The following is a 17,847-nucleotide window of genomic DNA, read 5'->3' on the forward strand; positions in this document are numbered from 1 at the left end:
AGTAGTCATTAGAATAATTCTTTTTGTCCTTTTCTGAATTTTTCAAGTTTTCTACAATTAACAAATATTCTTTGTGATAAAAAAATATTATTATTATTTTTTAAAGGCCAAGGCCAACAGTTTCTGAAGGAGAACAAAGCAATGAGTTCATCATTAAATTGCTGTCAGGTAGCATGGCCATGATGCCCATGGCACGGTACACTGGGTACATAGTAGATGGTCAATAAACAGTGGCTGAATGGACAGGTGTGAGGGCCTCGTCCTGCTCCAGCCCATTTTGGATATAATCCCTATGACCATGCCCCCTTTCTCCTCTCTCCTCTCTTGCACTTTCAGAAAACAGAAAAGCTTCGAGAAACAGGGTGAAAGATCTTGCTACTCTCACCAGCTTAAGGGGCATTAATTTTTTAAAAATTCCAATCCCACTGAATCCAGGTAAAACAGAGCTGTCACTCAGAACCTTTCTCAAGTGTGTGACAGCAAATGGGGACTGGGGAGACGGGGGCTGGGGGTAAGAATATGTGAAGTAGAGAACTTGGGCAAGAGGGAGGTGTTGGACACGGAATAGCATCCTGTGAACAACAAAGGCCTTCAGCACACCTTGCTTCCAACCTGGGTTCCATTACAGACAAGCTGTTAAGACCTCTCTGGGCCTCGGTTTTCTCATCCATAGAAGGGAGTGACCTTACTTGTCTCACAGAGACATCTTTAGGAACATGTGGGAAGGCTGATCGAAATGAAATGAAGGCATTTGTAAAACTAACTGTCCTATTCAAATGCAAGGTTTCCTTGGAGGCAAAGAAGTTGCCTGGGGCAGCAGCACCTTAGATTAAGAGCCCCCCCTCCCACACACACACCTCTCTGCCCCAGGGGGCATGTGAGCAGTAATGAACTCTGTAACTTTTCCTTTCATCATGCAGAGTGCATCCTATTATGCTTCTAGACCTGGCCCTCCACCTCTGTGAAGTCTTGCTTGCTTATGAAAACCGTCATTTCCTCTCTCCAACTGGGTTGGGCACCCCTGGTAGGTCTGCACACAGACACGCCCCTCCCCACCACATACACACTCATTCACATACTCACTCTTTTTCTCTCTCTCCCTACCACCCGCACCCCGCTCCCCCAATCCCCACCAGCCCTCCACAGGCCTCAGCCCATCCTCCTCAAGTGAACAGTGATTATAACCACTACTTTGACAGAGGTCCTATCCTAAAAGTCTTGTAAAGCCTCGCGGTGACTTGCACGCTGCAGGCCCTTGCTAAAGATGTCTTCTTGGCTGATTAAAAGCAGTGGCTCTGTTGACCGGCTTGCTCTAGGGCAGGATGGTCTTTGGAAGTAAGGAGATAAGAGTTTGCTGGAGTCTCATCACTTTGACAATGGCTTCTGCCAACGGTAAGCCTGTACCCTCTACCATTGATCTCATTTCACTGAAATCTGTTAGAAACTACGGAGGCTATCTCTTTTACTAGCAAGCATATCGATTCCCAGGTGGCTGCCTGACCCACATACCATCTCGCGGTGTTGAACGTCTCAGTCTACGCTCCTGAGGCACTCATCAAATCCAATCAAAGCCCCTCCAACCCCTCAGACACCATGCTGCCTCAGATGGTGTGCTCTAGTACAAAAGAGACCCATACTTCATTCTCAGCTTTTTTAGATTTAATCTGACACAGTCACCTCTTTTTTAAAAAAAAAAAAACTACCAGTGCCCTTTTACTCTGTTTTTTGCTTTCGTGTTTGCTGCTCTTCAGAATTGACAGTCACAAGAATGTCCAAGTTCCTTGAAACCACAGTTTTCCCCCTGCATAGTCAACACTCCTTTCCCAGCAGTTTTCACCCCCTGCTCACACAGCTTATTAAAACTCATTTGAAAAATGTCTCCGGTTGCTTTTTAAGGATTTTTCCATCCTGCATTTCCCCCAGGGCAGCGAGGGAGGTTGGCCAAGGGAGATTCTCTAGTTCACCCTCTGTTTCCTTCTTAGCGACTCACACTGACCAAGCCCTCCAGGAGTTGTCTTCCCAGGCCTGGCAGGAAATGCCAAAGAGTGGGGGATGAGGACAATTAGGTAGAGACTCATATTTTTAAAGAGGAAAAATCACGGATGAATTTATTGAAGTCAGGTTTAGTTGGAAGGGATGATTTCACAATGGGGATCACATGCAGCAGCTCAAAATGCCTGAGAATTTTATTTCTTATAACCAGAAAAACAAAAACAAAAACAAACCTACCACTCAGTGGCTCTCCCATCCCCAGCCTTCCGTGGATGAGTGGGAAGCCAGAAGAGGCAATTCCTGAAATCACGCCTCCCCCTAAGCCCTGATGTTGAGCAGCCCATAACTTTTAGAGCCCAAAGAAGCAGGCTCCCAGTATTATCTCCCCTCTCTACCACTCAACATCTGATCTTGCAGACGCAGGAAGCTCCCTCTTTATTTTCCAAATACCCTCCCTTTCTTCTTCTCCTTCCCTGTGGTTGTTTAGCCGTTGACATTTCCTTGGAAGAAGCAGGACACAGACTGAGGTGGGAGTTCTAGTGTTGGAAAAATAACAATGAAAATGAGAGTTGAAGGTAAGTTCTAGGCTTCATCAGAATCTCTTTGCCTTTATCCTTTTCCAAATGCTGCCCGAGCTTCAAGATCCACGTTAGGTGCCCCCTCGTCCAGGAAGCCTTCCCAACTGCCTTCTGCAGAGCTTCAAATGAATCACCTACAGGGCTCCACTAGAAGAGTTACAATGCTGTAAAATATCACTCATTGCATGTCTATCTCCCCACTAAACAGCAATCTCCATGCGTTCAGAACTGGTATGTTTTGAGCTTCGTAGCCCCAGAACCTAGCAGTGTCTAGCATACAACAGATGCCCAATAAATACTTGTATATTCATTGAATTAATTACAGGTCATACTTTTTTTTAACCAAGAAAAAATTATTTTGTGTATGAAAATATTAAATGTGCTGTTAACATTATCCATTAAAAAATCAGTTTAAAATATGAAAATTTTAGTTTCTCATCCATATCAACAGATAGTACAATGTCTATAATTCTTTATGGCTATGTCAGTCTTGATGAGCATAATGCCTTTATAAAATAAGAATTATGCCCAGGGTTTTTTTTGTTGTAAGAGGGAGGGCCTGAGAGAAATGAGACTACTCCATCTCTGATGGAGTGGGAAGTCCCTTTGCCCCCCTTTTCATACCATATGTTTGCTATTTAGTCAAATATAGTTTTGTAGATTTCTCTAGTTGTTTCAGGTGATTCCAGCATTCCAAAAAGCACACAGCATAGTGGGAACTCAAGTCAAACATACTGGTGTGAATTTGATTGAAATTGAAGTTACTGGCTTAATTTGGGGGGCTTTCTGCCTTTTCTCCCAAGCACTGGAGCCATTTCATTTGCTTTTTCCTTCTAGATCCCATGGACAATGATCAGAGTGCAGAAGCCAAGGGCAGGTGGGCTTGGCACAGAAAAGGCCACATCCCTCTTTAACTGTAACTTGGTCATTCAGTGGGCTGTGGTGACCAGACCTAACTCATGACCTGACGTCACGATTGGCGCCAGTAGGCTTACACAATCATTGCCATTGGTCACCATACCAGACATGGGACCTCACACACTTCCAAGTCCTGTCAGGCAATCTGCGTAGCGTGTGCCCTGAAGCCATGTGCAATCCCTCAGGAACTTCTCAAAGGAATGCTTCCGTAGGGGCTGTTTCTTCTACATACCAAACAATAAAGGCCCATCTAAAAATAATCAAACCCGACTTAACATTATTGCTGCTCTCTGTGTCATAATCAAACAAGAATGAAAGAAATCTTAATAGGATTGCAAGCAGGTCTTGTGTTCCTTAATCATGTATTAGAGTCTTAGTCAAAACCAGGCTTACGGTGGCTCAGAAACACTGTTCTTTCTTTTCAGGAAATGTGAAACTAAAGTTGGACTGAACGGATGGCCACTGAACTCGGCTCCCATTCCCACCCAAGTCCTGTCCCAGTCCTCCCCACTCTGCAGAGCCTAGATTGAGCTCTTTCCCCACGTCCAGACTCTAAAGCACACCCCCTCCTCTGAGTCCTCCCAGCTCGAACACCTCCACCCAGAATGTACTCTCTCAAAGCTGTTTGCTATGGAAGTTAGCATAACTCCCCACCCCCATCCCTTATTTATTTATTTTACATCAAAATTCGACTAGTAGTTTCTTTTCTTTTTTTTTTTTAACATCTTCATTGGAGTATAATTGCTTTACAATGGTGTGTTAGTTTCTGCTGTATAACAAAGTGAATCAGCTATACATATACATACATCCCCATATCTCCTCCCTCTTGTGTCTCCCTCCCACCCTCCCTATCCCACCACTCTAGGTGGTCACAAAGCACCGAGCTGATCTCCCTGTATTATGCGGCTGCTTCCCACTAGCTATCAGTTTTACATCTGGTAGTGTATATATGTCCATGCCACTCTCCCACTTCGTCCCAGCTTACCCTTCCCCCTCCCCGTGTCCTCAAGTCCATTCTCTACGTCTGGGTCTTTATTCCTGTCCTGCCCCTAGGTTTTTCGGAACCTTTTTTTTTTTTTTTAGATTCCATATATATGTGTTAGCATATCGTATTTGTTTTTCTCTTTCTGACTTACTTCACTCTGTATGACAGACTCTAGGTCTATCCACCTCACTACAAATAAGTTTTGTTTTGTTTCTTTTTATGGCTGAGTAATATTCCATTGTATATATGTGCCACATCTTCTTTATCCATTCATCTGTCGATGGACACTTAGGTTGCTTCCATGTCCTGGCTATTGTAAATAGAGCTGCAATGAACACTGTGGTATATGACTCTTTTTGAATTATGGTTTTCTCAGGGTATATGCCCAGTACTGGGATTGCAGTGTCATACAGTAGTTCTATTTCTGGTTTCTTAAGGAACCTCCATACTGTCCTCCATAGTGGCTGTATCAATTTACATTCCCACCAACAGTGCAAGAGGGTTCCCTTTTCTCCACACCCTCTTCAGCATTTGTTTGTAGATTTTTTGATGATGGCCATTCTGACTGGTGTGAGGTGATTCCTCATTGTAGTTTTGATTTGCATTTCTCTAATGATTAGTGATGTTGAGCATCCTTTCATGTGTTTGTTGGCCATCTGTATATCTTCTTTGGAGAAATGTCTATTTAGGTCTTCTGCCCATTTTTGGATTGGGCTGTTTGTTTGCTTGATATTGAGCTGCATGAGCTGCTTGTAAATTTTGGAGATTAATCCTTGGTCAGTTGCTTCATTTGCAAATATTTTCTCCCATTCTGAGGGTTGTCTTTTAGTCTTGTTTATGTTTTCCATTGCTGTGTAAAAACTTTGAAGCCCCATCCCTTATTGAGTAAACTCCTCCACTTGAGAATCACCTTCCTTTTTGCTGATAACTCCATACCCAGCACCTACACCTCAGAGTCAGGTTAACAACAGCTCCTTTTTAAAAACATGATGACTGGTTGCCATAGGAAAAGCCACATTTTCTGACGGTTAAGCTGGGGGGTTATAAGATGATTCCTCATAAGATTCCTTTCTAGTAAGCAGAGGTCCTTCGGCGAGGTTCACATATGATTTGCTTTAGAAAAATCAGATGAGCATACATCTGTCACGTAAAGTGAGGTGTGCCATGTTCTACTGAGCAACGGTGGTCTGGGACTTGCTCCTGTAACTGTCGCCACCTGATGCTGGCCTGAGAAAAGAGTTAGCGAATCTCTGAACTTCACAGGAGAGTCCCTTCTCTCCCCAGCCTCACCCTCTACCACCCAGACACAGATCTCCATGTCAGTTTGGTCACTGTTCTGCCGTAAAGGAACCTCATGGTGTTGTATGATGCCATCTGGTGCTCCAAGAGCAGCCACACAACGAGGACCCTCAGCCTATTCTAACCGCACAGAAGGGAACACTGCAGACATCGTTCCTGCCCCCTCACTCATTCACCAAGAGGGCAGGGAAGCGGAGCCTCCGCTCTGGCTCTCCAGGTCCACCAAGTACAGGGGGTTCCCAGGGTCCCTACAACTGGACTGGACCCCTCCTGGGATGTCAGACCTCTTGGCAACATGTCCAAAGAAAGCAAGCCCGTGTGGATCCCTGCCTAGGAAACCAGCTCAGAGGGTGAAAGAGACGGCACAGCTGCTAGACGCAGGGGAAGAGGGGGGGTCTCCCCACAGAGGGGATACAACGTGATGTCAGAGCAAGCCCCCACTGGACTGGGAGTCGCAGAGATGAGACGGCAAGTTCGACTTGGCCAATACCAAGTATCTGTGGGCAAAAGACTTACTTCTCTGAAATCTGATTTTCTCACTGGTGCAAAAAGAAGACTAGAAGAGAGAATTTTAAAAGAATCTTCCAACCCTCCAATTCTGAGAGTGACAACCTACCGGTTGTGAGGCCCTCTGACAGGTACCATGGAAGATAAAGAGACATAGGATACATTTCTCATTAATCCAGGATCATGCTCATGCAGAGAAAAGAGGAAAGTTGACCTCGTGACTGACCCTCTATTATCACACTGGATTCTGTGCGTGTACACATACACACACATGCACGGACCCACAAATATCAGGCAATACATACTAGCTATCCTTGTTTTGGATGCGTGTTAAGTCCTATACTTGTTCAGAAAAGGGATTTCCAGATTTTCAGGAGATATTTCATACTCTCCTGAGAGATTTCAGAGGGTTAGGAAAAATTTCATTTGATCAGTGTTTGGAATGGGTAGTGACGGTGAGGTAAAGCTTGGGATCACATCATTGGAGAACAGTAGATTAAGTAAAGGTAATATATTTTTTTTTTCCATTGCAGGTCTCCTCAGTAACTTCGACAAGCAAATGTATGTTGAGACACTCTAAGAGAGGTCAAGACTGCAGTGTCCCAAACTATGGGCCACAGAGTCTTTCCTTTTTTTTTTTTTTTAACATCTTTATTGGAGTATAATTGCTTTACAATGGTGTGTTAGGCTCTGCTGTATAACAGAGTGAATCAGCTATACGTATACATATATCCCCATATCTCCTCCCTCTTGCGTCTCCCTCCCCCCCGCCATCCCACCCCTCTAGGTGGACACAAAGCACAGAGCTGATCTCCCTGTGCTATGCAGCTGCTTCCCACTAGCTATCTATTTTACATTTGGTAGTGTATATATGTCCATGCCACTCTCTCACTTCGTCCCTTTTATCCTGAAAAGTTTCTCAAGTGAGGAAGGTTCAGAGAAATACCCTTTTGGGAAATAGTGTACCAAAGAGACTGGGCACATGGAAAGGATTCAATACAGAGGATTCAATACAAATCCTTAAGGCATCCTGAAAGACCTTCACTGATTTTATTCCCCAAAATGGGGTAATAAAAGAGCTTCATGAAGAATGTTGGCATTTCTCTTCTTTACTAAGAATAAGTAACAAATGAGTTAAGGATACTCATCGGTCAGACTCCATAATGTACTTACAGATTATTTTCATTTCTTTACTGCCACCTTCTGGTCCCCAGGCACCTACTTGGTAGTTTTAAAATGTTACCTTATATTTGTGGTTCACGATGGCATCCTTTTTTTTTGGCATGCCACATCGCTTGCGGGATCTTAGTTCTCAGACCAGAGATTGAACCCCGGGCCGGCAGTGAAAGCGTCGAATCCTAACCACTGGACCGCCAGGGAATTCCCAATGATGGCATTTTAAGCACTTGTTCACATCCTTTACCTCATATGACATTACACAGGTTAGATGTGGTTCGGGTGGCCTTTACTCTTTTTTTCATTTGATCTGCAGGCCATAAAGAACTTAAGGGATTTGCCTAGTGACAGAAAGTTAGGAGCTGAGAAAGGACTAACCATGCCTGTTGTTTTCTCCAAGGAGCAAACACCGGGGTTACTCATTCAGCTTTGTCCAGCTACATCTGCAAAGACTTCTATCGCCCTCTCATCCCTTCACAAGCACAACCTTGAATGGAAAATCCCTTGCCTTTAAAAAAGAGAATACTGTTCAAATATACCTTGATCTTTTCAAGGGTAAAATCCATTCCACTTTACAAGGTCTTTGAGAAAAGAATGCAGGGGATCTATGATTGATTTTTTTATCTGACAGTCAAGATACCATAGTGTCCTATAGCACAACCCCAAGATGGAGGTCCACCAGCTTCTTCTAAAACATACCTTGGTCTGGAAGCAGCAATAGAGTTGGGTTAGGTACGGGTGTTTCCGCGCCAGAGCCAAAATCCTCTTCTCTGTCATCGTGCAGTCTACATCATCATCCTGAAGGATGACATCCTTCTTCAGCACCTTCACAGCATATACTTCATCTTTGCCTTTGAGCTCCGCCAACATGACCTGTAATCAACCAAAACCACCCCGTAAGTCTATACTTGTAGGGAATCAAAAGAAACCCAAGTCAACATCAAATGCTTTAAAAACTAACTCCTTTGTTTTCTTTAATTTTAAATAGCATAATAGTATTTAATGTTTTTTTAAATTTTTATTTATTTATTTTTTCTGTGGTACGTGGGCCTCTCACTGTTGTGGCCTCTCCCATTGCGGAGCACAGGCTCTGGACGTGCAGGCTCAGCGGCCGTGGCTCACGGGCCCAGCCGCTCTGCGGCATGTGGGATCCTCCCGGACCGGGGCACGAACCCGTGTCCCCTGCATCGGCAGGCGGACTCTCAACCACTGTGCCACCAGGGAAGCCCCACATAATAGTATTTAAAATGTAAAGACTACCCATCCTAATACAGCTACTACAATTTATTTATTTTTAATCTCTAACAGTGTCCAGGCAAAGAAAAGTTCAATGCACATCTATTAAATAATTACTGGTATGTTCATATAATTTGTCATACTTGCAATTAGAGTACAGCAAATAGATTTTTTTTAACTGAACATTATTTCATAAGCATTTCTCTACATGGTCTCCACCATATCGTGGTTGCTGATACTCAATTCAAGTATATCAGTAACAGTTTAACCATTTACCTCATATTAGACACTTGAGTTACATCTAATTATTAAGTATTATATAAATAAACTACATCAAGCGTTTTTATACATATAATTTTTTCTTTCTTTTATATCACAGTTTTAAGATGGAAAGCCTTAGAAGTGGATTATAGAGTTAAATATTTTGCACATTTCCTAACTGACTTTCAAAGAGGATGTACAATATAATCTGCCACTGGCAACGTAGAAGTGCTTTAGTTTCGTGCAAATTTACCAACAGTGGGTGCTTTCACTTAAAAAACGTTTTTGCTCATGTCATGGGTGTGAAATGGTACCTCAATGCTGTTTTAACTGGTAATGAAACTAAAAATATTTGTTTTCTAATTATATTTACTTTTTGTTTGAATTATTTGTCAATTTCCTCCATCTAGTTATCTATTTTCTTACACATCTGTATGAGCTTGGTATATAAAGTTACTACCACTTCACTTTTTGCAAATGTTTTTCTAAGACTGTTTTATGATTTTCTGTTATCTTTTTCTATTGAACCGGGTCCCCTATCTTATGTAGTCGAATCTGTCCTTGTTTACCTTTATGGTTTCCTCTATAGCTTTAAAGCTGGGAATGTGATTCCTTCTCTAGAGAGCAAATCAACAGTTCTATTTTCTTAAAGTTTTCCTATCATTTGATGTTTTTGTACTCATTTCCCTATAAATGTGACAAGACTTTCTTCCATTAAATAACTCCTAAGTACAGTATTCTAGTAGAGCTAAAGAACAGTAACTCAGAGGCTTCATGAGGGTGTTCAGGATGTTACCCTGGAGACCTTTGTCGCCCACATATAATACAAACTCTTTAAAACTGGCTCAAACTTTGGCTGCAATTTCTCTGAAGAAGCAACCTAAATGCTCTGGAGTCATCAAAGTTCCCATCCTGCTTATACCCTATGAAAACCTGGAAACTCTGAGCCTGCTCCTTTCCCCTTGAATCTTGCTCAAAACTAAACCAGGTCCTGCTCACAACCCAGAGTTATGCCTCCTCAGAGGACTGGGGTCTGTTTCTTATTTAACCAGTCTCCAAAGAATGTGATTGCTTCATCTTTTGCCATTTAAGCCAATCCCAGTTCCTTTCCTGCCACTGCGATCTCAGGATGAGACGGGGCAGGTGAGATGGGTTAAGAACCAGGTCTCATAGCCCGGGGGTTCCAGAGAGCCACTCCCTTCGGAGAGAAGTGGAGCAGGTCTGCAGCTCAGCCTGCAAAAGTCCAGGACGTGTGAGGGCATGGGACCCCTGGGAGCTCCCAGAGCCAGGCACCTGGGCCCCAGAGCACCACTCTGGGAAGTCCTAGAAAGATGACTCCCATCGACCCCCAGGCATGGCTTTGGGAAGAGCAGGAATAATCAGGGGTCTGAACTGAAGTGTTAACCAGCTTCCTAGGCTCTCTGCCCTTCCATCTTCTTTCTAAAATAAACCGGGATTATTTTTCCATCTCACCCCACCTTCAGAGTTCTGGCTGATCACTGCAAATACTTTAGCGGGCACACTCTGCACCCACGCCCCACATCGCTGTGTCGGGCTCGGGGTGAGCAGGAGAGGGAGAATGGAACCGAGGGCAGTGATCCCTCATCCAAGAAATGAGACAGTTGTGCTCAATCTCTTGCCAGGTGCAGAGGACAAACAAGACATTTGGTCAGTGGCAGAAAAGTCAGTTGAATAACATTATATTTCCAAAGTAATACATGCTAAGATTTCCTTTGAGCCCCAAGTTCACTGAGGGCAGAGATTCTAGAGTTCATTTCCAAAGTCTTCATGATGAATTAAAGCCAGAATTTCAGACGGATCTCTGAAGGGAAGAAAGCTATCGTTACTATTATCGATAATGGGATGCCAAGCACACGTAATGCAATTTAAACCGTTCCAAGTGCTTTCTCCCCGACTCTCTCATTTGATTCCTGTCTCCATTTGACAAATGAGAAAAACTAAATCCCAGAGAGGTGGAATGACTACACTGAAGTCCCACAGCTAGTTAGCAGTAGAACCCTGGCTCCTGTCTGCTTGGCCTCAGGCCATTTGCACTCAACAAGGAAGGAAAACATAATCAGACTAGGCTGATATGTTCATCACTTAATCTTGGATCAAACCAGCAGCCCTGCCCCTGCATGTCACAGACCTTGCCGAAGCTGCCTTTGCCCAACACCTTGATGAAGTTGAACTCATCCAGGCCCAAGCGCTTGGCCTGGCCTTGCCGGACTTCACCATTCTCGCCCGGGCTCGCCAGCTGGCCGTCGGTGGATGATGCTGCCCTGTGTTCCTCCCCTCGGTTGTCAAATGACAAGGCCTTCCGGATGTTGTTTTCAAGTTCTTTTATTTCTAGGGCCAAGGGTGACAAGATATTGCATTAGCGCATTACCTCACGAGCCCTTCCCATTAGGATTTAATACTCAGAATTTACCCCCATGAGCTCTCAACCCTCTTTCTGGTTCTTCATAGCAGCAGACCCAGTGGGGCATCCCTTTACATGTCTTCATTTGCTCTGCACACTTTCCTTGGCACCTAACGTACAGCAAGGCCTAGGCATGCAAAGAGGAGGCCGTCCCCGCCAACCAACTCCTTCAGATCTTCCTTTTATTCTGGGACCAGGCCACCTCTCCGAAAGCCCCCTTCAGCCAGTAGCCTATTTATTCCATTATTCTAGGTGTAATGCAGGAATCCCGGCCTTCTCTGGAACCTCGCAGAGTCCCAAAGGCAACAGGTACCCTTCCAGTTTCCTTTGAAAATCAGAACAATGACTAATGGAGAACCACTGTTACAGTAATTATTGGTGAGGTAATTGTTTCAATAGCTGGGACTAAGAAGCCTTTACCTTCTAAGGGACTTTATTTGGCCTTGTTGCTGGGTTTATTCTAAATACCCATCTTACACAAGGTTATCTAACAAAATGAGCAATGGGCTTATCATTACCAAAAGAACTGCTTCCCAAGAGTGACATGCTGCAAATTTATCTTGGACGGGACAGGGATTCCTCAGTACGATTTCACAACTATGACACAGCCTTGTGCCCCTCCAGAGTATGTGACCTGAATTACCTGGGGATGATAAGGTGGGATGATCCTTTGACCTTTTCTATTTGAGGAAGCTTTATTGTTAGCTATATATTCACCAAGACGTACACTCCTCTGTGCAGAAATGGGCATCTTAAGCATAAACTATTTTTAAAAGATGCTCCTGAATAACTGGGATCACAGGAGGGGAACACAAACTACTGACCCTTGGGAATCAGAATCACGCATTAGTGGCCACGTGCTGATTGACACAGAGACAACTTTGGCTTCTTTTCAGAAGGACTGAGGCCAATAAGAGCTCACTCCAGGGACCTGGAGATCTTCCTTGGATCTGGAGTTTGACTCCTCTGAGATGTGTCGGGGCAGGGTAGAGGGGAGGGGTGAAGACAGCTCCCGAGTCTACAGATATGCCCACGCCAGTTCTGCAGTTTTCTATCTCTTACTCTTAACTAAGTATAACTTTTGGTCTCAGCACAGAGCTTCTCAGCCTAACTTCCAAGGCAAGTTAATAAATGGATTTTGGAAGACAGAACTTGGATGCTTGGGGATTATCAAAACTTGAAGAAAATGTCTTTCTATGTGTCCTGACAACAGAGGGAAGAGGAACAGTGCCTTATTTCTGCTCTGCAATAACGCCCTGTCTTCCTAAGAGGGTTTTCACGTCCCTTTGTGCTCACAGCGCTGTTGGGAAATGCCGTACTTGCGCTGACTGGGGCCAAAGAGAGGTCCTGAGGGGCACGGTGTCCTGCCAAGGCTGGACAGCACTCTGGGCAGGGACCAGGCCTAGAAACCTGGGCACCTCATCCCTTACTTGGGGTCTCTTTACCATATGACCCTGTCTCCTTGACGCTCTCAAAGGGGATCTCAGCATTAAAAAAGGGAAACATGAAAATACCCACACTGGGCCGGGACAGTACCTGCTTGCTTGGAGGCCCCAGAGTACCGTCAGCTTACTAACAGATGGGTCAAACCTCTTCTGAAATGAAGCAGGGTATAAGGATGTAGAAAGTAAACCAGAGCAGCATGGAGAGGGCCTCAGACCAAGTATTCTGTGGCCTCAGGACTGGCACACCCCCTCGCAGCTGTTTTATTTACTCCTATAGGTAAGAAGGGCTGGGTCACAGGCATGACCCCCAGGGAGGGTTCGATGGCATGGATTCTGAGAAGGGGGTCCCTATGCCAGGAGGGGCGCAGTCTCACCCTTACCACTGACTTAGTTCCTGACCTTTGGACAAAACCTTTTCAACTCTCTGCCTTCCACTTCCTACCCTGTAACCTGGGGATGGTAAGGGAGCATGGACAAGAGAGTTGGCGTGAGCATAAAATCAGGATAAGGAAGACGAAAGAAAAGGGGCTACAAGGCACTACTGTTATGATTCATGAATGATTGTGAATGTTCTGCCGATGCAAAAATCCCTTCCCAGTGAGATCTGGTTCTGGTCAGCAGAGGGGAAGGTCTTAAACATGTTAAGTCCCTCCTCAGCCTCGGCATCCTTGGATGCCTGTAGAATTCAGAAACCCCTGATGACTTCCAGCACATTCTGACAGGGAAGGAAACGTCCTGAGCTGAGCTCTAGAGGGGAGTCAGTCCTAGAGCTGGCTTCCTCCCCACTGCTTCTTGCAGGCTCTTCGCCAGCTTCACCTTCCTATCCCCACCCACCCACGTGGTAGACGCCCTCCCCCACCCATTCCCCGACTCCTGCCCTGTTCTCAGGTTTCGGGTACCATGATGAGAGTCAGGGAGGAAGTAAGTCAGACTCAACTGAGCAGTGCTGACGGGCCTGGGAGCAAACGCTGGGCAGCGGGGTAAGAGAAGGGCTTCTCCCTCTCCTGAACGTGAAACCAGGGAGAGGCAAAAGAAAAAAAGAACCACAGCACCCCAGCTCGCTCTCTCTCACCCTGCCTGGGGGCGGATTTCAGGCTGGCACAGCCATTTAGTGCCTCACCCTCAAGAAAGCCTTGTAGAGGGAAAGCACAGCTAAGGAGTCAGCTGGGAAAGGTCACCTGGAGACCCTCCAGGGCTGCTGGCTGTTTCTGCTCACAAGGCCATGCTTGGATGAAGAGGCCTCGGGCTCCCTCATCCTTCCAAGGACAGAGCTCAGAGGTAAAGAAGCAAATCTGAGAGTCTCACCTTGGTCACAAGGGGAGGTGGGGGCCGACCTGGATCGATCTTCCTCAGACAGTGAGCTTCCAGAAGCAGGCTGCGGGGACTCAGCACCAGCAATGAGCTAGAGAGAGGGAGAGAACGAGGGGAGAGAAGGATCAGAAGGGAGCGTGGGGAGCTTCCCTGAGGTCAAAAGCATCAAGAAACGATGCCAGGGGCCCTAGGAGTCCCTGGCGCACACTAGCAGTTGCTGAATTGACAGTCTGAAGGCAGAGACTCAAGGTTTCATTTGCCAGTTAAAGGGAAGAAAACAAGAGATGTCAGTTTGCTTGATTTTTATTCTATCCAAATACAGCTGACCTTTCTAAGCAAAGCCCAACCTTACCCCTTCCATGAAACCTCCTTTGCCTACCCAAGAAACGCAAGTTACCTCATCCAGAGCAACTTGACACTTGCCTCTAACAGCCGCTTGCCATTTATTCATTACCTTGTTCAGCTTTATTTAGTTTGGGGCTCGCTACTCAGGTAGACTGTAGGTTCTTTGAAAGTAAGACCCTATCTAGGATTTGTATTGCCCCTGGTGATTGCAGAGAGTGATACACGTAACAGAAGCTCAATAAACATCTTCAGGCGTATCGGTATTTGTCGGCAATTGGCAAATTTTAGCAGGACGCCCCTAGTGAAGTCTGTTTCCTGGCATATCCATTTTAAGTTCCCATTTAAGTCAGAGGTTTCGACTCTGAGATTGCAAGCCCCTCTGCTCCCTTTTACTCTTGATCTACCTGCTGTGCACACACGTTCTTTCTGGATGATGGACTACTTGCAAGGGGCAATGTTAAGGGAACCAAAGCTCTAGCAAGCCTGATGCTCCTGCAAAGAAGCCCTTTAAGCTTCTGGCCAAGGGCACTTGTCTCCCATCCTCTCGTACTAACTTGAGCTACTATTTGGTTCACTTGACTTTTTCCAGCTTTTGCATTAGAAGCATCAAAGAAATACAAATATCAGGACTGAAGTCCTTTAGTCTTTGACTTTGTTCCTTCCTAAATTTCTCCATGTTGGCTTCTTACCTCCAGGATCTCCCAAATCCAGGGCAGATAGACGATGCCTGGCTACTGCCATTATGGCCCATGTAAATACAGGGGAGGGGGCAGGTACTGAGTTTTCTCTGAAATGTTTCATGACAATAAGGATTCTGCCTCAGTTTACTTCTAGCAAGAAACAAAATCATGTCTCCTGAACAGGGCTCCCTGTAGAGCTCATAAATGTGTGTGTTCAACACTGTCATCACAGGCTGTTCGTCTAACCTGCCTCCTCGGTGGAGCCCCAGCATTCTGGGTGCTGACATTCTGCTTGCAACTCCAATGTCTTGGGTCAATAACTGAAGTCCTGTTTCCACCAGCGGGACTGACAGAGCTGAGAAGAGCCACCAGAAGCACAAAATCTCACAGTTAACTAGAGAAGAGAATGTTTTTTTTTTCTCCAATCCTTAAAAAACTGCTTTGTTTATTGGAAAGGTAAGGAAGAAGAAGTTTAAGAAGACAGAAACAACCCAAACCTTCCCATCTCAGGGAAAAGGCTCCTCTGAGAGGCAGCAGGGAAAAGGCATGGGCAGCTTCTAAAATACCCTTCAGAAGGTACTTCAAGCGAAAATTCAGGGACAACATTTGGGAGTCAAGTTGTAGAGGCACCCAGAGTCAGGCTTGTTTTCTAGTAAAAAAAAAAAAAAATGCCTGGGCTTCCCTGATGGCGCAGTGGTTGAGAGTCCGCCTGCTGATGCAGGGGACACGGGTTCGTGCTCCGGTCCGGGAGGATCCCACATGCAGCCTGCCGATGCAGGGGACACGGGTTCGTGCCCCGGTCTGGGAAGATCCCACATGCAGCGGGGCGGCTGGGCCCATGAGCCATGGCCGCTGAGCCTGCGCGTCCAGAGCCTGTGCTCCGCAACAGGAGAGGCCACGACAGTGAGAGGCCCGTGTACCACCAAAAAAAAAAAAGCCTGATACCGGGCAACAAGGGCCACCCACCCCCACCAGGATTTCTTGCCCAGTTAACATGGTTCCAATTTTCTCATAACTTAGTCTTTCAGAGAATTCTTACATTTTCTAGGCTAGGATCCAAGGCTAAGAAGGGTCTTCAAACAAAATTCTATGGATACCTTTAGCTCTATTTACATCTGTGGGCCCTGACTTACCAAAATAACATTTTAGCAAATGGATCTCTTCCTACTGACATTCAGAATGTCACACGGATAGAGACAGGGCTTTGGTCTCCAAAGACAGGCCCAGATGTTTCATGTCACGGGACATAACAATATTCCTCGGGCAGCCGAGTACCGGCACTATCACAAATCTTCTTGGCTTGCTTCCTAGAAAAGAATGTGGTTCCAGCTCTTCATCCATTTATCCTCATTAAAGTGATACCAGAAGCAAAGTCTGAGCACTGACATTTCTTTCATGCCAGTCCTGGAGGCAGATAAGTCTATTTCCCTGTCTAGAGTCGAGTCTTTTCTGGAGGGAATTCCAGAGTCCTCATCTTGAAGCTGACGTTCCCCTAAGAAACACCACACTTGAGACTTGCTTAGCTTTTCCCCACCTCTGGAACCGAAGGAGACTTTCATGTTACCTGCCTGACCTTTTCTTTTTTCTTTTTTCTTGAAGCACGTGCTGCTTCAAGTCCAGTGTCTCAAACTCAGCAGTCTCAGAACTTCACTCCAAGTGACTCTCGGGAAGCCAACACGGAGATGCTGGCTCACAAAGAGCTCCAGAAACACCACCAAAGAGCCAGTTACCTTTTTCCTCCTCTGGCCACTGTTGGTGATTTTGTCTGGAGTGACGCCCAGGTCAGCCAGCACTTTGGCAATGCCCCTGGCGTCCACGCCACAGTTGGGAGCCACGTTGGTCTCGCAGCGCCGGTGAACGTTCATCTTGCAGACTGTAAGGAAGCACAGAGGAGAGGCTTCCAAATGGTCACAGCCTAAAACATTACCTCATTTTGTGCTGGTTGTAAAAGGAACACATGTTCATTTGTTAGAATTTGGAAAATGGAGAAAGACAAAAAAAAAGAAACATGAAAGATCACCCATCATCCCCTCACACAGAACTAAAACCATCCATCAAACCACCATACGGAGGTCACCAGTTTACGGATAAATAAAAATCACACTGAAATTTCCTTTCAGGGAGCAGAACGCTGACCACAGAACGTAACCGGTTTCTCTGAAGAAAGTTCATTTGGATGCTGAACACAAATGGGTCCCCTGTACACAGTTCACTCTATTACTCTGCTGAAAGGTGGGAATATTCCCAAGAGAGGGATGCCCACAGTACAGCCTATCAAGATGCTCATCTGAAAAGAAGGAGACTGAATGTGGTGACCTCCAAGGCCCCTTTCAAATCCAAAATCTGGGTTCAAAGGGACAAAGGCCATGCTTGAATGTCTCTGTTTTGTCCACATCACTTCACTGTCCCTGGTGTAGGACATCAAAGGCGAAGATGTAAACTGCTTGGGTTTCCAGTCCAGCACATAAGGAGCTTGGAAGTTGTTGCTCTGCCCTAATGAGTAAAAAGCTGAACAAACTGGAAAATCAACAACTCTTCTTAAGATTTATCAGAGAAGTAAGGTCACAGGGCAAACCGCTGCCCTGAGGGAGAGACAGACAGGTAACTATATGAATCACAACTTAGTGGAGCAGAAACTCCCGAGCAGCAACCCCGTGGAAACCAGTGCAGGGTAGGGAAGCTGGCACTGAAA

At 45.5% G+C, this 17,847-nt stretch overlaps 1 protein-coding gene across 1 annotated transcript in view; it reads right to left on the minus strand.

Moving 5' to 3' along the window:
• The window catches only part of PRKCE (protein kinase C epsilon), a gene marked incomplete at its 5' end in the record, with an annotated part of 524,615 nt that overhangs the window by 155,227 nt on the left and 351,541 nt on the right, over positions 1-17,847 (minus strand). The window contains 4 exons of the mRNA XM_079721543.1: positions 8,155-8,328; positions 11,102-11,301; positions 14,125-14,221; positions 16,886-17,028. Coding sequence (XP_079577669.1) covers positions 8,155-8,328; positions 11,102-11,301; positions 14,125-14,221; positions 16,886-17,028 — 614 coding nt within the window. The remainder of the gene's footprint in view (positions 1-8,154; positions 8,329-11,101; positions 11,302-14,124; positions 14,222-16,885; positions 17,029-17,847) is intronic.

This window comes from Hyperoodon ampullatus (assembly GCF_949752795.1).
Source record: "Hyperoodon ampullatus genome assembly, chromosome: 15".
Taxonomy (NCBI): Eukaryota; Metazoa; Chordata; class Mammalia; order Artiodactyla; family Ziphiidae; genus Hyperoodon; species Hyperoodon ampullatus.